We start from the raw sequence: 27,035 nt of genomic DNA on the forward strand, positions 1-27,035 counted from the left end.
GATCTTCGGCAGTCGAACAAAGCGAGCCTGCAGTACAAGCAACGACAGCATCTGCGGTCGTATAATTTACATCGATACCCGTACGCTCAACGAATCTACCTAGCAAAATAATGATACATCGACCTAGCAGTCTACAACATATCCCAAAGCATACATTGAGAGAATTAATCGTATATCTATGTGATCATCTGAACAACAACCGGAACAGAGTCAGCTCCTGTCTTCTTGCGTATATCCTCGAGACCTGACGAGAGGAGGAAGCGGGGAGATAGTGCTCAGTGCGATTCTGAACATTATTCGACATTCGACACACGGTTTGCGGCCATGGAAGATCTGACAATATGTTTGTTGACATCATAGGAGAGGAGGGGAGTTTGTGGACCAGACCAGCACAGTCGGTAGATGGGAATAGAGAGGTGAGAGAAAGGACTAGAAACTCACATGATCCTTGCCAGTCTTGAGGCTCCGTTCCACATCAGCGAGTATACTCGACAAGGTATGGTAAGGAGATCAATGTTAGACCTTGAAAAGCAAACTGATTCTCGTCGAAATCTTGCGACCAGTCGCGGCGGTCAGACAACTGGCGGGATTCGTCAAACTCCGCTCGGGCAGAGTGAGATCGTGGCAAGTGGCGCTTTTGGGCTTGAGAAATGCTTCACTCCTGTCAACACTTGAATGAAGCGCGATCGTTGTGCATTGTGCATCAGTAGGGGGAGAGAAAGGCCAAGAGGGCAACATGGACGAAAGGTGTTGTCATGGCACAGCAACGAAGCATGCTGGTGCCGTACGAGGAAAGGACACATAGTCATCATTTGGGCGAAAAGGAACGGAATACGTGAATAGACGGCATAACGGACTGATCACCCACCTCTTTCAGTCTCAAGTGAACGACGCCGAGTAACTATGACCCAACGTGTTGTCAGCTTGACCTATTATATCTGAACAGTTATGATGATTGGGAGAGCAAGTAGGGGGCATGGTCATTTTAAGAAAGTCGTAACCACATCTGGCGTACAATGCTCAGAATCGGCGCAAAGAAGTTATATAATCGTGTACGCTTGGAACTCCTGAATAAAGTTGAATTGTGGAGAGTAGTGACTGATGACTTACCGATCAAACGGAAACAACGGGGACATGTGCTCACACATATGGGGTAGGAGGTACTGATATGGTCACTGCGATGGCAAATATTAGCTTAATCGATCCGCCAAGTGTTCACTAGAAGGCGGACGTGTGTGAGAGCCAAAGCAGAATCAGAATGAGGTGCTTAGCGTTTTCTTTAGGGCTTGCCACCACAGATGGACGCACCTTGAATGAAGCCGTGAACGCCAAGGGGGACTGAGAATTCAAGAAATGACCTCAGCAGATCCGACTCACTCATCCGGACGATCTCTCCCTTTATTTCGATACCATATAGTGGCCCATGAAGCGATGACAACCTTGAAGAGCATGAGAAGTCAGCATAGCCGCTCAATTCGCACTGTGGTACTCGTGTGAAAGGTGTACAGTCTGGGTAGGGTTGAGCTCGCAATTTCTAGACAGTTGTATATACCCTCATCGATGGACTTGGGCTGATTATTCACGCTCAACAAGGATTTACATCGTTGCTCACGTTGATACAAGGAATGGCGAGAAATGGAAGATACTGGCCATGTACATACCAAGCTTGACACCTCGATAGTGCGGTTCAAGAGATAGAGTATTCGGTCATGGTGGGATGTTTGATGTTGGAACAAAGAGAAGGAGGGAAAATACAGAGAGAACTCGATCAACTGAAGAATTTTGCACGTATACCACAATATGACAGGTCTCTACTCCTTCCCCTTTTTTTTCCATCGTCACTCGACGTGTTTCAGCATGAGACGACCGACGCACGAACCGCACTGATGCTGTGCACTCATAAGTCACAGTAATCTCATGTCATCGGTATGTGGCACTGTGGCAGCTTGGCCGGGGACAAGCACCCACTTCGGACTACAATATCACTGTTCGGAATCGATAACGTCAGCATGTTCGTCACTCCTCAAGTATGCGTCACCAAGGATGCGTCACCATCATGAAGCTCAGAAGGGTCCAAACGAAAGATCAGAGGTTATGAAGCAGAATTGTCTTCTTCACTGTAACTCACCTTAAGCGTCGTGGGTCTCGGAAGAATTCGGTATATGTTTAGTAATTCATCGTGTATATCGCCAGGACGTGGCATGTCCAGGAGAGCAAGGGGACTTATTCGAGAATCAAAGAATGGACTTGCCGAGGTCTACAATCACATGTGACTCTAGTCGTCGTTTTCGTCAGAGTCGCGGGCCATACAGAGGTCTAGCTGATACAGTCCGCCGAAGTTGTGAGCTGATACCGTCTGGTCGGTCAATCGACTACAACCAGATGAGATAAGGGTAACACGGGCCGTCCAACGTGCTCCGAATATCAATCTGAATGACAACGTGAGACACACAGCCGTGAATGGGATCGGTGTATACTTACCACCATTTGTACATACAGAACATTCTCACATGAGATCCGGCTCCGACCCACTCCACCATTTCTTCTCAGTTTCTTCTCCCGCTGTGACTTTTTCATCAATCCATGAGAGTTCTCGTACCATACGCTTGAACTGCACAAGCTAGGAAGGGTCATGATTTCGACTCATCATGCATAAGTTGACCACATGTATAACAACTCAGTATACCATATCGATACCTGAACCCATGTATAAATACAAGCATGCGTGTCTCGCTGTCGTCAGAAAGCGATCGAGTTCGAATCCTGCTTGACCAGTTCATGATGGCACATCAAGCATGTCTGCAAGTCAGAGCTGTGCCAATTTCGCATTCCTCATGCAAGAAGTAACTGTCAGTTTCAGACCCTGTCACCAACGGGGAAGGACTGGAGGGAAGAGAAACTCGGTATTTTTGCTAGACAGAAGCTCAGGCCAGAAAAGTCATGGTCAAGACTCTCGTCATTGAGCCTCGTGGCATCAAGGTCTCGGATGATCTCCGTCAAGGTTACTCATCTCTACCTCTTCTGAGCAGGTGGCTGATGGTTGAGTATTGTAGGTGATGGGGTACACGTCGTCTGGGAAGATGGGTTGAGAACACAGTAGGGAGGACGGGGGAGAAACTTACGCACTTACTGTAACTTAGGGCTGAACCTCTTCGAGTCTGACAGTGTGTCTTGAATTGGTACTGCCGGGCAGGGATGGAGTCAAAAGCTTCTTTCACAGGAGCGCTTATATACATGTTGATGGAAACGATCGGATCCGACCATCACTCTCAAGAGAAGAGCCTTTGAACATTCGAACATCGTACATGCAAGATTTCATCATCGTTGCAGCTACTGAAAGCATCGGAAGCACCTCGGCTCATGTCAACTGAACGTTCAATACACCTGTCACGCCTTACGACCTGACATATAAACGAGCGACGTCTTCTGCAGCAGCGGTCGGATCCGTCAAGCAACTGACTCGTCCAGTGACACATATTGTATAAACCTCTTGGCGCCGCACGCCGGTTCCGACTGTACATGTACAATATGTTGAGGAGGAATACGGCTGACGCCGTGCTAATGACACTCAAAGTACGGACACTCAAAGTACGATTGCCATATTCAGTCCGCGCTCACTTGGTAAGATCTGGCAACAATGCTTCAAGCTGCGTCTGTTCGTCTGACTTTCAATCATCGAAGACCACATACGTGTACAGTATGCAACACACAGAGCGCATCACGCATACAGCATCAGTCCCCACTGGGGAACGCCCACAAATGGCTTAGATGATTAGAATGAACTAGGTATGCATAATCGGGTATATCAAAATCGTCGCCATACTGTACACAATCATCCACTCTATTACTCCAGCATAAACAAGGAACCCAAGCCAATCACGGATCGTCCATACGCTAGCACGCCTCATTTCCTGCTTCTCGTTGCTCTACCAACAACCATCGATGCAGCGTGCTCCTCCTTGTTCACGCCCGTGCTCGACGAGATTACTCTCTTTCTAGTCGGAGCCGAGACGGTCTTCCTTTCTTCCACAACAAGTTGCGATTCATCATTCTCCTTCTCCTCAACCGTGTTACCCCGCCCTCTGCGAGTAGGAGCTGATTTACTCTCAGTGAGTTTCGGAGCCGTAGTCGCTGAAGTTGGAATCCTTGTTCGGGTCAGAGCTGAAGCGGTGGCCGATGACGAGAGAGTCGCTTGCTTGGTCATTACAGCTGTCTCTTTCGCTGTCTCGGTCGAAGCAGTGGCTTTCCTACCCCGGGATGCAGTCGACTTTTTCTCTTTTGCTGGCGCTTCAACCATCGGCTGTTCGTCGATCTGAGCAAGGGCTTTCTTTGCCCGAGTAGCTTTCGGTTTTTCCTCCGTCTCCGCCACATGCTCCTCTGGAATGGCGTTTTTCTTGGTACGTGAAGAGGTTGAACGATTTCGAGTGGTGGTCTTGGTGATGGTAGCTGTGGTACTGCTATCAACTTGCGGCTGAGCTTGCTCTTCCGGTTCAGCGGTAGATCTTGCTCGCGTCGAACGCGATCGGCTTGAGGTGGAAGCGAGGACAGAGGGTTCCGGCTCAACACTGGCCGTTCGCCGAGCGCGGGACGAACAAGAATTGGTCTCAGGAGCAGACGATTCGATGGCTGAAGGGGCAGGAGCTGCCTTTCGAGCGCGAGAAGTTTTAGGTTTCGCGTCGATAGCTAAAGTACTTTCCTCAGCATTCTTGGCTGTTGTTTGACTTCGTTTGACCAGAGCTTTCGACTTCGCCTTTGTTGCATCCACCGTCTCCTTGTCTTTAGTCGAAGAAGCGGCCTTCTTCGATCGACTAGCAGTCGCAGTTGAGGTAGGATTCGCAAGCCTGGGCAGCTTGGAGGCCGCGACTCGGCCAGCGCTTGTGACCAAAGTGGTTCTGGCCTCCTCGATTTCTTCTTGCTCTTCCTCGACGTCAAGTGCGACTTCCATCGCTACCTCAATCTCTTCTTCCTCTTCTTCCTCCTCGTTCTTCTCGTCTTCCTCTTCCTCGTACATGTCCGCAAGACCTTCCATACCAGGAGTATTGAGAATCTTTTGCTCCGTAAACATTGACCTCATGCCGGCAAAGCTGGGAGTGGCAGGGACAATTGGTTCAGCGAGAAGGTTTTTGACCCCGGCCAGAGAAGGTGAAGCAGAATTCTTGGGAGTTGCTGGGAACATGTTGCGGATGCCGGCCAAGTGCGGCGTCTTCATCTGCACCACGGGGTTGAGCATCTGGCGAAGACCAGTGAACGAAGGGGTGGAAGGACTTGAAGGTGGTTCCGTCTCTGGTGACGAGGGTGTTTGAGCCTTCGGAGTGGCCTGACGGTCCTCGGGCGACTTTTCAGCCAGGTTGATTGGTGCCGGTGTGAGACTGACCGATGTTTCAGCTGACTCTCGTTTGAAAGGTGGGAAGATCGGCGTCCTTGGAGGCTGAGCGGTAAATCTTCGACGTGGTGCAACACTGTAGGAAGCACCCTGAGTAAAAACAGGCTTGCTAATGGGGGTACCGGCTAAACCGATTGTCGCCCGTCGATCAGCGGGAAGTGTCGCCTGTCGTTGGACACTCTGCCTTCGCATACTATCAAGACGCTTCTTGATGTCACCCATCGGTGTGCTCGGAACCGCTCGGTGCTCTGACTGCTCAATCTCAGGAGATCGGGGCGCCAAAGCGGGATGAGATGGAGTAGCCACGAGATCGCCAAAGCGGGTCTCGCGAACGGGCGACTTGAAGCCGCTTGCGGGGGGTGCAGGGAGTATTCGAGGTGTGGCAAGTGCTTCTTGACGACGTTGATCCTACAGAACAGTTAATTCTGGTCCACTGCGTGCTTTACCTCCACTTACCTCGGCTAATATAGCAGCACTCTTTCGTGGCGTTGTCATTGGGGCCCTCTGCTTCTTTACCTCTACTTCGCACCCGTCATCATCATCGTCCTCGTCCGGCACAGCCATGGTCACTCGACGACTCGGTTTGCCCATGGAGCCAGGAGCAGCACGCACACCTCTCAGAGAGCCGGGTGTCGCTGGCAGCCTCTCAAAACGCACTGCAGGACCTCCAATTTCAGCCAGAGATCGACGAGGCTGTTTGAAATTGCTGCGTTGCGGTTGTGGAGTGAAGAATCTGTTGGTAGCAATCGGTCGCTAAGTGGCGGAAATCAGTGATGTATCGCGACTCGCATTCGCGTGGTACACTCACATGGACTGGTGTGCCCGGCAGCGAGGTGGCCATATCGTTCTCTTCGTCTGGATCCTCGCTATCTTGGGCTTCCTCTTCATCCGAAACCTTCAGATCTTCATCGTATTCCTCGAATTGCTCTCCATCAACACCGTCTTCAATAAAATTGTTGATGTATTCCTCTTCGGATTCTAGGCCAGTCGGGGTGAGGTGCAGGACGGTCTGACCAGGCTAGATGGTGCAATTATCAATCAGTCAATGTCCCTCATCTTTGACTCAAATTGCGATACCCACAATGTCCAGCGACATATCTGCGTCCTGTGAATCAACACCACTCGAGTCAGAATCAAAGGACACTTCGGCTGTTCCGTCCTCATGAATCCATTGAAGTTGACCGTCTACTTGTACCTCTTCCGACGTTTGGAGTTCCTCTATAGCATGATTGTGCTCTTCGATTTCAGGTTCCGCCTCCTCTTCGTCCGACGAGGATTCCGACCTAGGATCTTGGACCGAAGCCACAGTTTTGTTGCTAGCCTTTGTCTTCGGGCTCAGACTTTTCCGCCTGACCACGATCTCCCCGCTTTGAATGGCCCCCTCGACACCGGTGGCTCGAGTCTCCTGCCAAACTCTACGAGCAGAACGCAGGAGCAGAGCCTTACGCAAGGTTGCAGGGCCTTTGGGCGTAGCCATGGCAACATGAGCGGGAACGGGTGTCGTAGGCAGTCTTTGAGGAAGAGGAGTTGTAGGAGGGTTGTAGGGAGTGTCCGAAGTAGCTGGAAGAGGCACAGATCGGGGAGTCCTGGGCGTTTCAGGCATTGTCACAATCGCTCCAGCAGGCTGACGGCTTTCTTCCCGCATCTTCTCCACCAGTTCTCCATTGGTCGGACCGTTTATTTTCCGGGTTCGAGGGACCGCGCTGGTGTTCCGAAGAGGCGCCTTTCGGGTTTGCTGAGGAGTCATGAAAGGATTATTGTGAATGGCCTGTCGAACGGTCAATATTGCTCGTGCCTGCTGAACGACGAACATTCTTACCTGTGGCTCGAAAGCGGTCGTTGCTTCTTCCTTCGTCTCTTCATTCATCTCTAGGTATACCATATCCCCCTCGTCTCCATTTGTGACGCCGACGACAGATTGTTCTACCTCTTCTTCGTTGTCGTCATTTGCTTCCTCCTCCTGGATCTCTTCGCTGAGCTTGGACTTATTACTGCTCATCTTGGCCGTCACGCCCATCCCGCCCAGTCCCAGGCTGCTGTGTCGCCTATTCTTGGCAGGCGATAAAGGCATGAATGATTTTCCAGCTGGAACCAGTGAGAGACGATGTGATGCTCGACGTCGTACGGGTTGACCTGCGGGAGAAGTAGTAGCTGGTGACAACGGTTTGGCTGGGGAGGCTGCAGAGTCGGGCAGCGTCGACGTGCGCATGGCCGGAGAGAGTATATCTGCTTCGGAAGATTCCAGAGGACCATATTCGAATCGGAAAGGCTTTTTGCGAATGGTTATTATGTCCTTGTTGGCGAGAGAAATGGTGGCAGGGGGCTTGTACGAAGTTGCTGTACCGCCTTGTGGAGTGTGAAGCAGTCCATTACTACCATGAACACGAAGGTTTGCCTGTGCGTTTGGTCAGCGGATGGTCAAACAAAGATGGAATGAAGCCCCACCTGTCCGGACATTAGGTCAAAATTGATCTCGCAATGGAGCTTGGAGACATCGGAGTAGTACAGTCGAACCTGGTGAAAGTGTTAGTCAGTCAACTGGGCTTCATTCAGCTTGCCGAGGTGCTACTCACGTCACAATCATAATCACTGGTATTACGAAGAGTGGACGCCATAGTCAGCTTCTGTTGCCTCTCAAAGTGCTGCTATCACTCACCGCCCGAAGGTGATTCGCTCGGCGTCGAGGGGGAATGTTTGAACATCTGTTCCTCCCTTTCTCTTCACCAAAGTGAGTGTTCCCAAAGTCCCGAGGCTTGGGCCAGTGGGCATAGGCGACTCCTCGCGCCCTTGGTACATTGAGGTTTGTCTGTAAGTGTCCCTTCAAAGCCGTCCAATCCTGTCGAAGTTTGTTAGTAGTGTTATCGCTGTCGTTATGTTGGCTGAGTGAAACAAGAGTAAAATTGTATCCAATGTTTGTTGATCGTCGTGAGACGGTGGTGGGTGATGTCAACAAAACAGGCGCGACCGAAATAAAACCTTGATGATTACCCTCACTTTGGAGGGGAGCACTTACGTAAGATCTTTGCCTACGGTCATCGCCGATCTTTGGAACATGAGGTGCATGCTGTCGCTATCTTTGGTCATATTTTCTCTCTCCTGTATACACTTACTCGAAGCTAACTTGTGTCCTCTTCGACCGCATCTGTACCATCACCCCCTTTTGCCTCGCCAACATCACCTTGTAGAAAAGACAGGCAAGTGGATCGGTAAACGGAATTGATCCACGCATCTCACATTCGCCAGCCCAGCCTGAGACCCCGCCACCGGTCGCTGTTATCTTTCCGAGCAGTCACTCATCATATCGCTCTATATACCCCTGCGGACGGTTTCCCCAGCGCCTTCGCCTGTAGATCAATCCTTGACTACCTCTGACACTTCTTTCTCACCTCCTTTGACACCACGCAGCTCGAACATGCCTGCTGAACGGGACTACGGGGCGACCTCACCGCCTGCTTCCTCATCTTCCTCGACTCTCCAGAATACAACGCGGCATCTCCCTACAAAAGATGGACATGCATCTGTCACATCATCGGTCACTAACCTGACCAACACCATCGTTGGCGCAGGTGCCTTGGCCTTCCCCTCCGCCTTCGCATCGATGGGTATAATACCCGGTGTTATATCATGTGCCTTTTCAGCGGTAACCGCCATGTTCGGCCTGTACTTGCTCAGTCGATGTGCCAGTGTGGTCGGAACGAGGCCGGGAGAGGAAGGGAGGAAGGCAAGCTTCAACGAAGTTGCTCGGTTGACATTCGGAAAAGGATGGGCTACAAGAGCATTTGATGTAAGCTTGCTAAGCTATACCGCTCAGTCCTTGCTTACGTACCACGCTTGGTTCAGCTGGCTATCGCAATCAAATGCTTCGGTGTTTCCGTATCGTATCTGATCATCTGCAAAGTAAGTCTCGCCAACTTAGACGCTCACAAGTGGTTCTTGCCCTGACTTCCTTTCTTAGACTCTGCTCCCCCAAGTCTGCTACACTTTGGCTAAACTTTTCCACCATCCTTTACCGGACGACTCGATCCTGCTCGCATCCCATTTCTGGTTGTTTGCCATTATGGTTGTCATCGTCCCCTTATCGTTCTTGCGGACCTTGGACTCTCTGAGGTTCACAAGTCAAATAGCGCTTGCGACCGTGGTCTAGTGAGTTTCTACCTCACAGACTAATCACAAGTACAATATTAATCAATGGTCAGCTTGGTCTTTGTCGTTGTTGGATGGTTCTTCATCAAGGGTGTAAGCCCTACTCGAGGAGAAGTCGTCTTGGTCCGATTTGGCAAAAACACCATGTCGAGCTTCCCTGTTCAGGTGTTTGCATACACATGCTCTCAGAACGTTAGTCACTCGACTAGCAGCGATGTGCTGGGTTATCATTTAGCTGAATTATCTCGTCCAGCTCTTCCCTATCTACAACGAGCTGCAGAACAAGAGTCAGAAGAGAATGAATACCGTCATAGGGACGTCAATCGGATCAGCTGCAGCGGTCTATGAAGTGGTACGTGGAATCTTACAGTCTCTTGCTTTTTGTGGCACTGACTGAACGCTCAATTGTAGCTCGGCATTGTAAGTTATGTTACCTCTCGTGTGTTGTTGTCCGGCTTAATGAGTCATTCCATAGATTGGCTACCTTACGTTCGGCAGCAATGTGGGAAGCAACGTCATCGCAATGTGAGCTGATATGTCAACCCAGTATCGGCGGAACTGACACATTTTTTAGGTATCCTCCAACTTCGCTCTTCGTTGCACTTGGCCGTTTTGGCATTGTGCTTCTCGTCGGACTATCTTACCCCCTTCAATTACTGCCTTGTCGAATGTCACTGCACCATCTCACACATGGCTTGTTCAAGGGACACAGCAAAGTCGAGCCCTCGGTGTCTGCCAGCGCCGAAGAAGATAGCGACGATGAGGATGAGAGCGAGGATGATCCGCTCGTCCCCAAAGTTGGTGGAGACGATGGCCACGGACACAGTCACAAGCACGATATGCATTTCACCAAGTACATTGGTATCACGGTTGCCATCCTTGCGACTGGTTTTGCTATCGCGTACAACGTGCATGAGCTGGAGATTGGTGAGTTTCAATGGGATATGCGGCTGTACGAATCGACTGACTTTTGTCGGTTTGTAGTCCTCGGATTTGTTGGTTCCACTGGCTCTACCATCATTTCGTTCATCCTTCCCGGTTTCTTCTACTTCAGATTGTTCCGTGACGAATCAGGACGGACAAAATGGTTCGCACTCGCACTTGCCTTATACGGGATGGCGGTCATGTTGTTCTGGTCAGTTGGTGAAACTCAGAACTTGCGAGCCTTAGCTAACAGGCAGTGTCAACTTCAGTCTGACATTCAACATTCTCAACCTCGTGGTAAAAAAGTAAGCATATATAGGCATTATAAGTCTCGGATGAAAAGGGATCACTTTATCTATATTATTGATGTACCTGGACGTTCGTTTCCGCGCGGATTGGAGGCAGTCGCTCAACGGACCAATATGTACGCTGTCGAAAGGCGCTCTTCCATTTGTCGTACTATCCACAAGCCGTGCTTGCACCAGATTTGAAGTGATTCAGTCTTGACCGGCTCCAAAGCCTTCGGCGACAGGTGTATTCGAAGGCGTCGTTGCGGGAGGGCAGATCGATCAAGCATACTATATACGTCATGGTGGATGGTCTCTCAATTTGCCTCTGCAAGAGCACACTCACACCTGGCATCTATCATCGATCTCAGAATCATTCACTCGCGGCGTACAGACAGCTCATCCTTTCAATCCACCAAACACACAGACGAATCCGTTGCACAATGCTTTTTACACAGCCTCCCCCTCGACAACACTATCACCGAAGTCACCCTTCAGTTGCCTGTCAATGCCATCTCTTAGGACCCATTCCTCTCGGAGCTTCTGTATATCCACACTTGAGCCCGTCAACATCTCAATACAACTCTTCAACCCTCCTTGTATGTACTGTGGCACCTGAAAGTCCTTACTCCCAAGCTCGTTGCTCAATGCTGCCAGCATCAAGATGCTAGATCTCATGCGCCAATTGCTGTCCTGCAGATGATCTAGGAGACCATTCTGGGAGACATGCTGTAGATCTGCCTCGGGGTGAATACGACCAAAGCGGCGACCTGTCAAGTCAGAACTCGGTAGACCGAACATTGATGATGGCATGCGTGTGGCAGTCTTTGCGGCCCATCCATCCTGGTCCAAGCTGGTTGGACATGAAGGATCATGAGCAGCCCGGTACCCACAAGACGTTTGCGATGAACAAGAGCGATTGTGTGCTATAGGCGAAGAGCAGCTGACGGCTTTGACGTCCAGTGGAAGCTCTTCCTTGATCAAGGTGTCTGAAGTTGTATCGGAGTCAGAGCCAGTTTCGTCCAGTCGTGCATAGGGTCGAATTTGGGCTGGCATCGAGTCGCGGTACTTGGACTGAAGGATAGAGAAACTATCTGGTATGAAAGCAAATGCAGAGATGGTTATCTAAAGAGTTTGCCGGCAAAGTTCCCTTGTGAGGCCGTAATACCTCTTTATATACCGGTTTGGTATTGGCAGTAGGCTCGTCTCGTCGATAAGTCTTCTTCTTTCGTATAAGAAGGCAAAGCCTTCTCCCCCCCCCCAATCGTCTTCGGTCATCTCCTGAAGGCCACTCTCACCCACAAACACCGTCTCCTCGTGTTTGGGTACATGAGTCAATCTGCCACTCACCTGTGCACTGTTAACGATCCCATGGTGGAAAGGGTCGATCGATGTAGCAGCGGCGAGAGCATCTTCTCTTAGTATAGTGATTACCTGTATGCCCGTATGAAGGTTCTATAGTTGAATCTAGAGAGCGGGGGTATAGCGCAATAACGTGCATGGAAGCCACTCAGCAGTGAACAGACAGCTACGCATTGTGACGTCTCTTCCGAGGCTGATGTCGAACAACAAGCTTAATGGTTAGACCGAGAACATTGTAAGAACGCAGTACAGTAGCTGGTCTCAACGTTCATGTTACCTCTTAGCCATTGCTATCAGTCATATATGTCGTCGTTCGAAAATGACCGTCTGGACTCCCGTACATGGGGTGTCAATCTCTTGACAGGGCACCTACCAAAGGTTTCGGATTGCAGGATGTAGTACATCAGTCCGTGTACTGCTAGTCTCCTTGTCAGTAGACTTGCTCCTCGTCGCATGCGTCCCCGTGGCTTTGCTCAATAGAACGCTATCGAAGTGACATGATCTTTCAGAAGCTTGAAACGCACTTTCTGGCAGTGTGCTGCCGAGAGGAACGAATAGACCGGTAACTCTTTTATGCGGCACAACTGTATCAGTCCTATTGCGGCTGCCAAATTACGGAAGATGGACGCATGGAGGATGTTGTAATGCGGTGTCTTTGCTAGCGAGTCTGTTTGATATCTTGATCCCGGATGCGTGTCATCTGAAGCATGTGGGTCAATGCATTCGGCCGTTCGTGGGGGTGACGGAACATGCACATTGTGGTGCACCCAAGTCGGTCGAACGCTAGTTGATGCCAAGCATACTACTACTGGTACTATCTGCGTGCCCCAGTATGCTTAATAGGTAGGTTAAGCGAGATTCGGAATGCCTTGACTCGAACGGGTCATGACGCGCACCAGACAGATACGGATCCGAATTTGATGCGGCCGGTCAATCGCTCCATGCATACATCAACGACAATCGCTAGCATCTAGGCGACGAGATGAAAGCATGTGTACACCTCTAATCCGACGTCGTAGTGACAGGCCTCACGTGTGTACATGCATTCCTGTTGGAGTCGCCGTGGCTATTCTAGTCCCATGGGAGCATATGGTTGCTCTCAGTCACGGACACATGATCATTATTTGTCCTGTATCAGTGAACTTGATTGTGAAACGAGTTGGTCGGCTCGAAACCGAGAGTCCGGAGTGTCATTTCTGTATGGGAACTTTGTTGCTTTCCCCGCAGATCCAGGGTGACCTCCCTTTGCATCCTTCTGCCTCGCCCAGGGAGATCTGCATCCTATTCTTAGCATGTCAAAGAGCTAAGGCCAAGGGCTAGACTGCTAGTGCACACGCATCATGATGGAGTGGAGAGACCTTGCGGTCCCAAGTGATCCCGTAGAGACCGTCGAGATACCGAGCATGTGCTGCTGTTGCTGTCGCCTGCAGGTTGGAATAGTCTTATTATTCCGTATCGAGTAAGATTCTTTTGGAATAAGCGGTATCAAAACAATACGTGATCACCACCCCTTCCTGGGGAGAGACCTTCGGGCGCTTTCGTCCGATTGTAGCGATCTGAATATCCTGGGTGTGTCATATCCTGGGTCAATCTCGTCAACTTACAGTCACTACTACTACTATTACTGCTACTACTACTACTACTACCAGTCGTCATCCTTACCTATACCTGCTCGCACCTCACTCCGGCCATTCTCCTGAACGGTGACTCTTCCCTTTCCTACAACTCGACATCCTCCATTGATCATCTCGGCGATTCGGGTGACAACAGTGTTCCCCCATTCACCAATTTACTTTTCGGCCGGAGATTATATCCTGCCTGACTCGACAACAACGAAATACGCTTTTTTTTTTGTAAGGAAAAAAGACTCGCTGTACTGCTGTTCATTGTCACCGACAATCGGATCCAGCGGCGCCTCGGGTCCCCCATTCACCATATCAAGGGTCTGGAAGACCGTCAAGGACGGACACGGGGCGGGGTGGATCACAGCGTCAATTTCGCTCGCTCGTTCTCTCGGATACCAGGTTGTGACAATCACGCTATCCCGCAGCTGGTCCCCTTTGGATAACCGTTATTGCGGACCTCGGTGAAGACTGAAATCCCTCCACCTTCTTGTAGCGACCAAAGAGAGCGACATACATCTCTTCGATTCTGGAACTTTGTAATCGCCTTCGGCGCCCTATATCTCTCAGACCATCTCGTTGGCTGTGCAGCGAATCAACACTGTACAACGTCGTTGCCGAATTCTCTCCTGTTTTCCATACCTCAACCTTGCAATCGAATCCCGCCAATCTTGATTCTGACCATCATCTCCTTCCATCGGAGACTTGTACAACCTACTCAACAAACGTCTTTCGGCATCGGCGTCACGATACGGCACCCTTTTGACTTCACTTGCTGCGACCTCCACCGCTTGCAAAATTGCGCCATCCCTCTACGATCTGCGACGTGCTCCACAGGGTGAAAGGAGGATTCCAAGAAAGGACCAGGAGTACTGAGAACAGAGCGTGTATGAGAGGTTGGTTGTGTGCGTTAGCGTAGGAGGATCAAGTGGTCACGGGAGGCTCAGTAAGTGATCCTTCCACCTCCGAGCAAGGAGGGGGCGAATTGTCACATGGGCTGACTGGGCTATAGACCAACGCATTCCAACATCCACGGCAAACTGTTTCTACATCGACGGCCAATGGACCTCTGAACGGCGTTTCACCGCTCTTGCTTCCATCAATCCGACTGTGCACCGCTCGGGTCTCCATCGTCGTCATCCTTCCTGCTCGTCGACCTCTTTTGACTTTGGAGTCAGCACAATGAGTGGATCACCATCAATCATCTCACCCACACCGACATCTCTGCCCGGTCCATCATCCTCCCCTTCACCTCGACGTGGCGTTGGCGCAGGACCGTCATCTCCCCGGCTGCCTCGTGCGTCGATGACCTCTCGTCTGCCGAGCTTCGCATCAGCTCAAGCTGTGGATTTTGATGGCGCCGACTCTCCACCTTCAAGCTCACGGACAAGCATCGTCATGGGTTTCAGTCCTGTCCCTGCACACCAGGGCCTTCCAGCTGTTCCAGAAGCGACGTCGAGCTCGCCTCGAAGCCACCCTCAACTTGTTCTGAACAACGCCAATCGCAGGCTATCCTCCCTATCCCCTCAATTAACCACCCCGGTCGAACAGGTCTTCCATTTCCCTGAAGGATCACCTCGTCCCTTGGCTGCATCCCCCCGTGCCGGCTTCCACCATGAGCTTCCTCCAAGATCTAGACGGAATTCCGCAGCCATTGTCTCTATCAGTTTAAGTTCTCGGTCACGGTCACGGACACCGAGAGGGAGCATCGCTCCAGTACCTGGAGCGCGGACCGGTCATGGAACGCCTGGTAAATCATCGGTCGCTCCTCGAGCGGACGAAAATGGACAGGCTCAGAAGGACATTGTGGTCCAGATGGCTGAGCCTTGGGCCCCTGGTGTAGAGGAACTGGATGATTGGCAACCAGCTGGAGGCATGTTGCTAGACGGAGGAGATGACGACGTTGCCGTAGTGGATGATTCTATGGATATCGGTGGAGAAGACGATGCTGGCGTGGAGCAGACATGGAGCGGCCTGTCAGACGCCTCGAGATCAGTAGAGGACATTTTGACACAAGGCACAATCATTGGTGAAGGTCTGACATTCCAGGGCGAGGTGGTCATGCCCGCTATTGGAAAGTCATACGCTGGAGGGGAAGAGGTCGGGATGCCGTTGCGCCGAGGTGGAAGCGAGGCAACCAAGGTCACCCGGGGAGACGGGCGGTCGGAAAAGAAGAGGTACGAGGTGGTGCGAAGATTAGGAACAGGAAGTTATGCGGTGGTGTATCTGGTCAGAGAGCGTGGAGGACGTCATAGAGAGTTTGGTAAGCGATCTTTGCTCGCATGTGAGGTGACATTCCAGCTGATGATCGTACATCGCAGCTTTGAAATGTCTGAGCAAGCAGGATCTCGAGGAAGAACAGATCGAGACCCAACTCTTCGAGGCTCATATCCATCTTTCCCTTCCTATCCATCAGAACATCGTCACTCTTCATCAGACATTACAAACCAAGAAATGGCTGTTTCTCATGCTCGAGTTGTGTCCGGGCGAAGATCTGTAAGTACCGCTCCGCTTCTGGACGCAGTCATGTTACATGTCGCTGATTGTATTCTAGTTTTTACTGGTTGGAGAAGTCTCGAGACGCATCACCCCAAGCTTCGCATACACCGTTACCGGAGGACCCTTCAAGCGGCGTCTTATCTTCGTCCAAATTACCGTCTTCATCGATTCCCTTCTCCTCATCACAGATGTTTTCAAATCTCAGCCACATGTCATCGTCTTTCTCCAGCTCGCCCGGCAACACCCTGCCTCATCATTCTCAGTACGGCGCGTCCCCAGCGTCTCTCTTGTTCGCTCATCACAACGGTCATCATCACACTCACAACCCTATGGGTTCTCAAACTCCTCCTACTCCAAGCCTCCTGTCGGCATTTTCAGCTGGAACACTCCTCAGTCAGCGAAGATTACGTCTCATCGCGTCCATGTTCAGTCAAATGTGCGAGGCTGTCGCAGTGTGTCATGACGCGGGAGTGAGTCACCGAGATATCAAACCAGAAAACTTTATCTGCTGCGATTCAATAGAACTTGAAGCAGCGGCGGATGGCGAGTATGGAGAAGATGCAGAGGAAGGGCGCCCCTTGGACTTCGGACCGCAAGCGAAGAGGAAGGTCGTGGTCAAGTTGACAGACTTCGGTCTTGCGACCACTGAGGAGGAAAGCGGAGATGTAGAGTGCGGCAGCAAGCCTTATATGTCTTACGGTGAGTCACATCTCCGAAGAGAGACGTGGTCTGATCTGATCTGTTGCAGAGTGCCGTAACAATCTCGGGCCCACATACCTCCCTGCTCCTGCCGACGTCTGGTCCCTAGGGATCGTCTTGATCAACATGCTGTTTCATCGCAATCCATGGAAGGATCCTACTTATGGTGACCCAAATTTCGACAACTTCCTCATGGACCCGGTCGGATTCCTTCTTTCCAAGTTCAATGGTATCGGTCGAGAAGTGGCTTCGTACCTTGCCGACCATGTTTTGTGTATCGATGTGGAGGCTCGGATCTCTGCACGGGAGTTCGGAAGGTGGATCAAGTCTCTTCCTGAGATGATCGGTGGACGAAAGGCTCTTCATGCCCTCAAGCTCTCGCGATTGGAGACTCACAAAGCTCCCATCGATAAGGGAGTCTTCGTCAAGTCACCTGTCGAACCTGTGCAAAAGGGGGTCAGCAAGGTGTCGTCTTCGGCTCTCACTTCCTCTGCACCGACTCTGTCCGGTCTTCCCCCGCCTTCGCAGCTCATTGAGCAGGACGAACAAGAAACTGGACCTGAATCAACCTTACCGACTCCGCCCTTGGCGCACGACGAGATGAAATCTGCTACCACAGTGGACGAACAACCGACGCCTGTCAATGCAAGCGAATTCCCATCCCCAGACGCTCAAGGCACAGATTCTGTCGCTCCCGATGATGATGATGCTAAGGACCGAGCAGATCAGGATTCACGATCGTTGTCGACACATAAGCGAAGGAAGAGGGGCGTTCGAAAGGGCAAAGCCGCCCAAGCCGCTGCTGCCGCTGCTGCTTCTGGAGACCAGCTCTCTCAAGAACAGCGTGATGCGATGCTGGCTGAGATGGCAGCCGCTTCGCAGGATCTTGCGCGAGAAATATCCAAATTCAGGAAGACGCCCGAATTCGACACCAGTCGCATTGAAGATTTCCCTCCACTTGGCACCACCCCCGCTCAACTTGCCGCCGAGAAGAAATCGAAGTGGAAAGACCTAATGAAGTCGTCACAGGGCAACCCAGAGCTGGCAGCTCTTGCTCGACGAGTCGCGGAGCGGGACTCAAACAACAGCTTCAACCTTTCGGCTCCTGCCAAACTTCAACATGGCACTGCGAAGAACGTCATCTCATCGAAACCAGCTTTCCGTCAGACGACTACAACCAGTTCGATCAGCAGTGCGCTATCAAGCTTCGGCCCGGTATCAAGTGCTACTAGTTCAAGTGGAGGTGCAGAGGACGAGGATTGGAGAAGACCAATCAGGACCGGCACCGACTCCCCGACTTCCCCAACGCCGGAAGACACAGTGCGAGGAAGAGAGCGCAGACCACATGGAGCGCCGAAACGCGGTGAAGATTCTTCGAGAGCGAGGAAGGCGGCACTCGCAGCTGCGGCTCTTGCGGATAGTATGGGACCAATGGGATCATTCGGAAAACCCAGCAACCTCATACCCAGACCACCAAGACTTCGACCGGCTGGGTACAACGTTGCTCCGGGAACCTCTCTTGCTCCTCCTATCACGGAAGCGTCGCCCTCCCGAAACTACTCGACAACGGAGCAAGTGCTGCTCAGCCACCCTGAGCGTGACGAGAGGGACAAGACTCGTTCTGCTGTTCCTCAATCGATTGCGACCAACACTCAGGCCAACAGTCCGTTTGATGCAACAATGGCCTATGCCAGACCGCCGATGTCATCTGCTGAAAGCTCTTCCACCATCACTGCGACACTCGGTCCCACTTCATCATCAGCAGCACCCGCTCCGACTACTTCGTCGTCGTCATCCACCACGACGACGACTTCTACCACGCTACCCGGTGTGTCACCGAACAAGCCCAAGCTGAAGGGACAGATCCATACGCTTGCCAAGATGTTATCTGGGCTGAAGACCAAGGGGAAGGATTGATCTGCGAGAGGAGGGAGGAAGGATGGAACGGCGCGCAGGACTTTTGGTCTCGCTGAGGCGTGTGCCGAACCAAAAGTGTACAATATGTCATACAAGTTATTCAGTAATCTAGATTGCATGGGAGAAGGGCGTCATTCACAAGGAAGTGAAGATGCTGTAACGATATCATAGGATCGCCTTCTTGCGTTTGGGAATCTGCATACAAATCTCACCAGTAGCCAAAACATGCATGTAACAAGATACAAAAGTGCCACACTGAATTATTTCTCCGGATAATCCCGATCTGACTGTTATTACGCGAGTGACTTTTGTTTGTCAACAAGTGTTCTCTCTGCACAAATGTTCATGCACCTGGATCACAGCACCGTACAGGATCACTCTCTCGACACTTGCTTTCTCTGATCACTTTGCCATTAGTCACAATCATAGTCAGGTCCTCAATCTCAGGACAAAAAGGCAGAAGAGTCCAACGTATACCTGTCATCGGACCCATCGACGAGGAGATATCTCAGAGGGAAGAATGAACCAACATCCGCCTGCTGCAGCGATACCAGCCCCTCAGGTCGCTGCGACTACGCAACATAGACCGGAGAAGGTAGTACCTCCCAGTCCGCCTTTGACAATAAGGGACAAGGAGAGGGGATGGAACTACTCTAGGGTCGGATTCCTGGGAGAGGTGAGTTGTGCTCACTGATTAATCGTCTGATCTGTTGGAGATCGTATATGTTTGGTGGGAATGAGTGGGAATGGGCAGAGAGTCGAAGCAGGATTCGCTGTATGTGACGAACGATATTGAAAGAGGGGTCTATTTGATGGTACGACAGGGCACAGCATTGAATGATAAGCGGAGAGAGAGAGAGAGAGGTTTTGTCCGAAAAGGTTGATCTACATGCTGACCGTACTACACAGGGCGGTTTCGCACGAGTCTTCGAAGTACAAGATCCAAAAGGGATTCGAAAAGCCGTCAAAGTAGTCTCCAAAGCCAGTATCAAGACGAAGAAGAATAAGACAAAGGTAAGTTTCAGTTGCCCTACTCGTTGTCATTCCCTTCCCTGCCCGTTGTATCCCTCATAAGCAATCCTAGCTGATTGTTAGCAATCATGTCCCTGGTTCTTCATCTATATAGTTATGGGCGGAAATAAAGCTGCATCAGATGTTAAATCATCCTCATGTCGTGAGGTTTGAGGATTGTTTTGAGGATGACGAAAACGTTTACATGATGCTTGAGTTATGTGAGAATGGAGTGAGTCACTGTCTTCCCTCTTTTTCTTCCTGTATTTACCTGCATCATGCTTGCCCCGTGCTATACCCCACCACACCCCGTGTATAGTCAACTGATGCAGGAATTCACATCCCTCAGAGTCTTATGGACCTCCTCAAACGTCGAAAGAGATACACGGAACCCGAAGCGCGGTACTACCTCGTGCAGCTGATCGCCGCATGTCAATATATGCACCAGACAAACGTGATCCATCGAGATTTGAAGCTTGGTAATCTGTTCCTGGACGCGAACATGGACGTCAAGGTTGGAGATTTGGGCCTGGCAGCATTGATAGAAAAGCCGGGAGACAGGAAGAAGTGAGTCTGCTGTTCCGCCGTTCGAAATACAGATCAGACAGCATGAGTCAAGGAATGTTACGGGGGGAAGAATCCGACGGAGGAGAAGTACCGGTGTGGTATTCTTGCTTGCACAAGAGGACTTCAGTCTCTATCTCAAGGACAATCTAGCTGACCGATCTCAGGACTATCTGTGGGACGCCGAACTATATCGCCCCCGAGGTGTTATTTGACACCGCCAATGGTCACAGTTTCGAAGTCGACATTTGGTCTGTAGGAGTCATCATGTAAGCCTGATGAGTAGAATCATCTCACTCTGCCACGGGCTGATCGCTGTACCATAGGTACACCCTTCTGATCGGTAGACCACCATTCCAAACCAAAGACGTGAAGGCTATCTACAAGCGGATACGGGAGAACAGATACGAGTTTCCTCAAGACAAGGAGATCTCTACGTCTGCTCAGGAACTCATAATGTCAATACTGAATACTGATCCCGGTACGTTTTAGCATTAACCATCAGGATTCAGAAGCTGAAGGAGATTAATGCCTGGCGTCTACAGAGAAACGACCCACTCTTGAAGCGATTCTGTCTCACAGATGGTTCCTTGATGGACCCTTCCCTGCTTACATCCCAGCATCCGCGAACGATTTCGCTCCCGACTTCCGTAACGTCTCCCTATCCCAAAGCAGACGGAACTATCAGACGCTTTGTCGCCGAGCCAAGATTGGCAGCCACGTACCCATCAGTACCGAACCCCTCCGCCCACGTACTGCGCTGGGCCCGTCTATCATGCAACAGGAGAGAGATTTCAAGAACGCTGTTCAACCCGACAGCCCCATATCCGCTTTACTCAACTCCGCTCGTCAACCTCTTGTTCAGGCTTCAGCTGCCATCAAAGAGCCTTCTTTGTTACGCAAACTGTCCGCGGCGGGGGCGGCGAGTACGCTCAGTCCTGCTCGAAGGACAGTCACTGGAAAGGAAAACGGAGGAGCTGGTCCATCGTCAGGTCGTCGACATCCCGCTATGGAACGGCTTGGTGAGGAATCTGAAGAAGAGGACCTAGTCGATGAAGCAAGAGAAGTTCCAAGAGAACAAGATCGTGCCGTTCGAGAAAGGGAACTTGCCACTCAGAAGGCTAGGATCGTTTCACAAATGGCGGGAGAAAGACACTATCACCATCAACAAAATCACGTTGTAGACCGAGCTTCAGCCTCACCGAGGAAAGCTGCTCCGCTATCGTCAGCAACAACATTGCCTCGAGCACCTACGGCCGCCCCGAGAGTTCACACGCTCGAATCGGGGAAGACGAAGAACTTCAAGAGCAACCTGTTTGAGACTTTTGGACAGACTTTGGCGTATGCGTTAGAAATGGCACAGACTGAAGCTGGTTTCTGGACACCTCGTGAGTAGTGGACCTTGTCTACAGAAATAGCGCGCGCTGAAACAGCTTTCCAGAAATAAAGGACAGACCTCCAGCACCGAAGGTCTTCATCACTTCCTGGGTCGATTACTGTAACAAATATGGGATGGGTTTTGCATTGACAGATGGGACAATGGGAGCACACTTCAACGACTCAGAAACTTTGGTGTACGCCCCTAACTTGCAGTGAGTGCTTTCAGCTCTTCCACTCTATCAAACATGCTCACGGCTGCAACAGGTACTTTGACGATATCCGACCAGCCGAAGGGGATCGTGCTCAAACCGTCAGACGCAATCATTCGATAGAACGATACCCATCCGACCTCTCCAATAAGGTCATCCTTTTGAAACATTTCCAGCAGTTCATGAGGGAGAAGTTGTTACGCGACTATCCATGGACATACTGTGATGAGCATCTGACAACGGGCATGGTATTCGTTGTCAGATTCTTCCGGATGAAACATGTAACCTTATTTCGATTGAGTAACGACGTGCTACAGGTGAGTGTCTGTCATTTTAAGTGGCTCCTCAGAAACTCGGACTGAAACTTTCGGCTCTCACAGTTCAGCTTCTTGGATCACACCAAGTTAGTCTTATCGCAGGAAGGATTGATTGTAACGTTGATCGACAAGGATTCCGTGCTCTGGACCTGGAGTCTGGCGGCGATATTGCGGCCAGCGGAGGAAAGTGTGCCTTCGAGGGAGAGGAGACGGCTTGAGGATGTGGTTCACAAGCTGAATTACGCGAGGTAAGTTTGTGCATTCGCGATCTTTCGAAGAATCATTACTGATTCGACACGGCGTGGTGTGTAGAGACGTTCTTGCAAAGATCAAGACGCACGCGTCGAGCTCGAGTCGAACGACAAAGCCGGGACAAGTCCCAGTGTCTGCCAATACAAGAGCCGCTACGGAACGCGAAAGGGAGCTGATGTCGAGACCCATACGATGAGGGCCTGGATGGGTGGGAATTTCAATTTGTCGGAAGGGTTATGCGAGAGGATATGGTTTTCCCGGAGAGAGGTGACTTGAGGGACAGCATGGACGGATTTTCTGTATGTTCATTATTAGGAAGGGGTATACCTAAATCACTTTCTCAATTTGTCCTTAGCATTGTTGAGCATATATCATAATCATATTGTACGATGTATAGGTCAGTAATATGCACGTATCTCGAGGTCATTGGAGTGTCATATGTGTCGATTGAAGTCGACTGTACTTAATTTAGCAGCACTTTGAAGGAAAGGTGGAGGTGTGTTCGAAACAAGTCGAATCCAATTACAGCCTGCTAATTCCATTGCTCCTTCACAACGCATACCTTTCACTGTACCTAGGGTCTTCCGAGCACCTTCTTCGCGACGGACCATGCCTCAACCTCCGGATCCTACGTTCACTCCGACACTCAGCCCCGTCATCTTATTCAAGACTCCATCAGCAACACCCTCTTCCTCTGACCCATACGCTCTTGCTCTCACGCCAGCCGGCTTCTCAGCCCACTTTGTCCCAGTACTACAAGAGACCTACGAGTCCAGTATCGTGCTTGATATATTGCGCGATGGTATTGAGAAATGGGAAGGTGCGATAGTCACCAGTAAGAGGGGGATGGAAGGATGGGTCAAAGGTGTCGAAACGTTTCTGTCCCTACCGTCCTCTTTACAAAGGCAAAGGCATACCAACAAAGGCAAAGAGAAAGAGCAGCAGAGTGACGATGGGAAATCGATCGGATGGAATTCACTGCGACTCTTCTCTGTCGGTACTTCATCAACAGATTATCTCGAATCGACAAACATTCCGATCGAATATAAACCCACGCCAGTATCCCAGTCGCAGACATTCAAATCGGCTACGGCCTTGGCAGAATTGATAGTAAGGACACCGCCTCGGGGACCAGAGAAGGAAGGGTATAAGCCGTACTTGTTCTTGTGTGGTGATAAGACCTTGGAAGACTTACCGAGGATATTGAGAGAACAAGGGAGGGATGTAGAAGAAGTGAGAGTGTACAGGACTGAAGGGAGAAATGACGTGGGAGACAATCTGGAAGAAGTTCAGAATGAGCTTGAGGGGGATAGAAAAGGAGGATGGCTAGGCTTCTGGTCACCTAGCTCTGCAGCAATAGTGTTGCCTCTATTGAGATTAGGGTCGGAGGCTTCAAATTCGGGGGTGGACGTCGAACATGTGCAAGGAAAAACGGAGACCGAGGTGGTGGAAGATGGACCGAGTGCATTGGGAATGAGATGGGAAGGATGGAAGGTGTTCGCGATTGGAGAAACGACGAGAAGGTATCTGGAAGAAGAAGGGAAAGTCAAGGTAGATGCCGTTGCGGAGAAGCCGAACCCGGAGGGGATGATGGAAGCCTTGAGAACAGTGGGTGGGACCGCTTAGAGGAGTGGGACATTGCGCTCAAGTGAAGTTGGTCAAGAGACGGTCTGTGAGTCAATACTAGGTTGGTCCCATTAAGGACGTGGATCGCTGATGAGACCAATATCTAAGACACCACTATTTTCAGTATCCAGCATGCTATACCCTTCCTGACAGCTGTACAATCCTACCGTTCTGAGGAGAAACTTCATCTCTTTGACGAGTGTGTTTTATAAGGGCGAGCGCCAAAACAAAATAGCTAGTGAAGAACCCTCACCAAGCATTGGCGGGAGATCAGTTTGTCCCCGCTTCCCAATCCAATGGTGATGGGATACTCCCTTGACCACTAATGAAAGTGCTCGGTTTATAGCTAGGCCAATCGTTGCCCTCGTATCTCTGGTCAACACGAGATGATGGCCTCTCAGCTACACTTTCTTCTCCTACCTGCGATGCTCCAGCTTCGGAGTTTGTCGATGCAGAGTACGACTGGTCTTTGCTCGCATCTCTGTTCTCACCTGAGCCATCACTGGGAATCAGGTGGTCTTTTCGCTCTCCACCCTTCTTTCGAGATCGAAGTCGAGAGAAGATTGAAGGTTTGGACCTTCCAGCCGTAGATTGGCCATCTGGGCCGATTGGCTGGGATCGGCCGTCATCATATGCACTTGACGGTGAAGCACTCTGATGGTGGTTGTGAGTGCGCCATGAGGCACTGGTGTCGACCAACATGGACATGTCAGTTTTGGAACAATAGCACAAACGGGCAGTCGATAAGGTATGCCCGATGCCAATGTGCACTCACTTGCCTGATCGTTCATTTGAATGAGAGATATCGGACTGGTGTAAATTAGGAAGACGATGATACCAGCGAGGTCGACCATTGTTGCGGCTGGGCGCAGATGAACCTCCTTTTGAAGGTGTAGTCGACATGCTGGTGGAAATCGATTTAGTTCAGTTAGTGAGTGGTCTATAGTGGGCAGAAAGCTCGGAATCTTGGGGGTCTGGACGGCAATTGCGAATGATGGGGCGCGCTGACTTGGGCAACACAGAGAACTAACTTATTCTTATGCTGCGGTCGGGAGCCATTTGGTGCATACCGCATAAGGGGAAGAAAACGCAATATACGCTAAGGATTGACAGCTCCTTTCTATCACTGCGAGAGAGGGATTTCGAGAAAGGTTTCACGAGACTGTGCCAATACTGTACTCTGGATCGTCCTTTGACGATCTTTGTTCCTCGAATTCATAGTGAGACGCGTTCGGCGATGAAACGATGCAAGGTAGTCTCTGACAAGGTCTCTTCTGCTTGTCGCCTGTGCATACGTCTGCATGGGTCGATCCCTCGGTACTGCAGTATTGCAGCACAGTCGGATGGCTGTTCTAAGAATGACAGTCTGTCTATAAGAGGTGCGTTTCAGCGATTGCATTCGCTGTGGGCAAGTCGATGATATTCGAACAGACATTTATCTGCTTTTTCCGGAGTCAGAAACGCTAATGCCATGCAAACGGCCTACAATATTCTTGTGGTTTGTGCCGATCAAATTGCACAGCAGTATCCTGCGTATGCATCGGCAACGGACGGCGATTATACCTCCATATCCACTACGCCCAAAGAGGAACAAGGGATAAATACTCTCATCATCGGTACCTACGGTACTGGTCATAATTCATGGGAGGAGCCGAAAGGCTCGTGTCGAGACCATCCCCCTCATACCCATAATACTCTGGCGGACAGGAAGGAGCGGACGTCGAGTTTTTGCGTCTCCATACATCGAGACGATTAAACGGATTCATAGATCGTGCATTTGAGCTCCTCTCAGTCCGAGAAGCGCCAATGTCGAGACTGTAGTTTGACGCGACGTGGTTTCCAGAACTGTAGTGACGACCCAAACATCAGTTCGAGCCAGTGATTTTCACTGACAATCAAGGGAAAGGGGGAAGTCTTCACAATTCAGAGGTTGATCTTCAAGTGACGTGAACCTGGTCCATTTACCTTCGATGATGAGATTGGTTGTCAGACGCAGTCGGGGCCTGAGCAGTCCTGGCAGCTCCACGAGACGAGGGTTGGGAGGAGCCTTGGGAAACGTTACCGCTGGAATGGTTGCTAGCCATAATGAAAACGTGATGGGGATCTTCGAGAGACTGGTTGTGAAATGGGCGAGGGAGAAGGGTCGATTGGTTGTCGAGGATATCCTGGAGTTGTTGGACGCAATGCGATCGCGATCGCGAGCCTTTATGTAAAGACAGGCACATTTTGTATGAGATCGGTACACTGCTCGAAAGAAGGTAGACACCGGCACCCACTGAAAATGTGTCGCGGGCATGAGTTTGACCTCGCACGGAGGCGGTGTTGAAAGGGTGGAAGATGACACCGGTATCAGGCCTGACTGATGTCAGGACCTCAACCAGATAAGGGATATTCATTTTCCTCTGTGATAGCATATAACGTCCGGCGAACGTACAAATAGTTATTGTCAGTGCGCGATTCTTCCCTGTGTGCGTCCGGTCCGTCTGTAGGGGCACATGCCAGAAAGGAGAGCGCTCCCCGCAGTAACTTACTTATCCCTTGTAATCGAACCAGAAAGATACTCAGTATGAACACGGGCGGCGAGGACAGTAGTGCCACCCGCATCAATTCGCCACCTGGATAGAATAGCTCTGGGCCTGAGGGAGGTCAGCCAAGGTGTGTCGCCAATGATAACGATGTAGGCCAGACTCCCAAAGATAAAAACGGGCCCCAAGGTGGTACAGTAGTCTGCATCCTACGAACCGAATGAATAACCAGTCAATCATAACTATCGTTGAGCATATCACGGAAGAAGGCTCAGATCGGACATGCATCTGACAATATGGCTGTGACAGTATCGT

At 50.8% G+C, this 27,035-nt stretch overlaps 6 protein-coding genes across 6 annotated transcripts; 4 read left to right on the forward strand and 2 right to left on the reverse strand.

Annotated features, from left to right (window-relative positions):
- Positions 1-3,904: 3,904 nt before the first annotated feature.
- IAR55_006101 (uncharacterized protein) lies at positions 3,905-8,152 on the reverse strand (the record flags this gene model as incomplete). The annotated part of the gene is made up of 8 exons (XM_066949188.1): positions 3,905-5,791; positions 5,840-6,136; positions 6,192-6,401; positions 6,465-7,151; positions 7,203-7,778; positions 7,829-7,897; positions 7,957-7,972; positions 8,040-8,152. 8 exons carry the CDS (start codon positions 8,150-8,152, stop codon positions 3,905-3,907), a joined length of 3,855 nt encoding a protein of 1,284 aa, XP_066800196.1.
- Positions 8,153-8,795: 643 nt separating this feature from the next.
- Positions 8,796-10,759, forward strand: IAR55_006102 (uncharacterized protein; the record flags this gene model as incomplete). The annotated part of the gene is made up of 10 exons (XM_066949189.1): positions 8,796-9,167; positions 9,224-9,280; positions 9,339-9,526; positions 9,580-9,718; positions 9,780-9,878; positions 9,938-9,946; positions 10,002-10,051; positions 10,101-10,453; positions 10,511-10,661; positions 10,720-10,759. The coding sequence occupies 10 exons, from the start codon at positions 8,796-8,798 to the stop codon at positions 10,757-10,759; spliced, it is 1,458 nt and encodes a 485-aa protein (XP_066800197.1).
- A 4,144-nt stretch (positions 10,760-14,903) lies between these two features.
- On the forward strand, positions 14,904-18,836 carry IAR55_006103 (uncharacterized protein; the record flags this gene model as incomplete). The annotated part of the gene is made up of 4 exons (XM_066949190.1): positions 14,904-15,984; positions 16,043-16,217; positions 16,276-16,919; positions 16,969-18,836. The coding sequence occupies 4 exons, from the start codon at positions 14,904-14,906 to the stop codon at positions 18,834-18,836; spliced, it is 3,768 nt and encodes a 1,255-aa protein (XP_066800198.1).
- A 520-nt stretch (positions 18,837-19,356) lies between these two features.
- Positions 19,357-22,765, forward strand: IAR55_006104 (uncharacterized protein; the record flags this gene model as incomplete). Its single annotated transcript, XM_066949191.1, has 11 exons — positions 19,357-19,512; positions 19,746-19,850; positions 19,963-20,079; positions 20,197-20,414; positions 20,579-20,680; positions 20,738-20,892; positions 20,957-21,799; positions 21,853-22,003; positions 22,056-22,317; positions 22,381-22,565; positions 22,630-22,765. The coding sequence occupies 11 exons, from the start codon at positions 19,357-19,359 to the stop codon at positions 22,763-22,765; spliced, it is 2,430 nt and encodes an 809-aa protein (XP_066800199.1).
- A 193-nt stretch (positions 22,766-22,958) lies between these two features.
- On the forward strand, positions 22,959-24,195 carry IAR55_006105 (uncharacterized protein; the record flags this gene model as incomplete). The annotated part of the gene is made up of 2 exons (XM_066949192.1): positions 22,959-22,966; positions 23,055-24,195. 2 exons carry the CDS (start codon positions 22,959-22,961, stop codon positions 24,193-24,195), a joined length of 1,149 nt encoding a protein of 382 aa, XP_066800200.1.
- A 509-nt stretch (positions 24,196-24,704) lies between these two features.
- Positions 24,705-25,049, reverse strand: IAR55_006106 (uncharacterized protein; the record flags this gene model as incomplete). The annotated part of the gene is made up of 2 exons (XM_066949193.1): positions 24,705-24,880; positions 24,971-25,049. The coding sequence occupies 2 exons, from the start codon at positions 25,047-25,049 to the stop codon at positions 24,705-24,707; spliced, it is 255 nt and encodes an 84-aa protein (XP_066800201.1).
- Between the last annotated feature and the right edge of the window lie 1,986 nt (positions 25,050-27,035).

Source organism: Kwoniella newhampshirensis, chromosome 13 (genome assembly GCF_039105145.1).
Source record: "Kwoniella newhampshirensis strain CBS 13917 chromosome 13, whole genome shotgun sequence".
NCBI classification, from domain to species: Eukaryota; Fungi; Basidiomycota; class Tremellomycetes; order Tremellales; family Cryptococcaceae; genus Kwoniella; species Kwoniella newhampshirensis.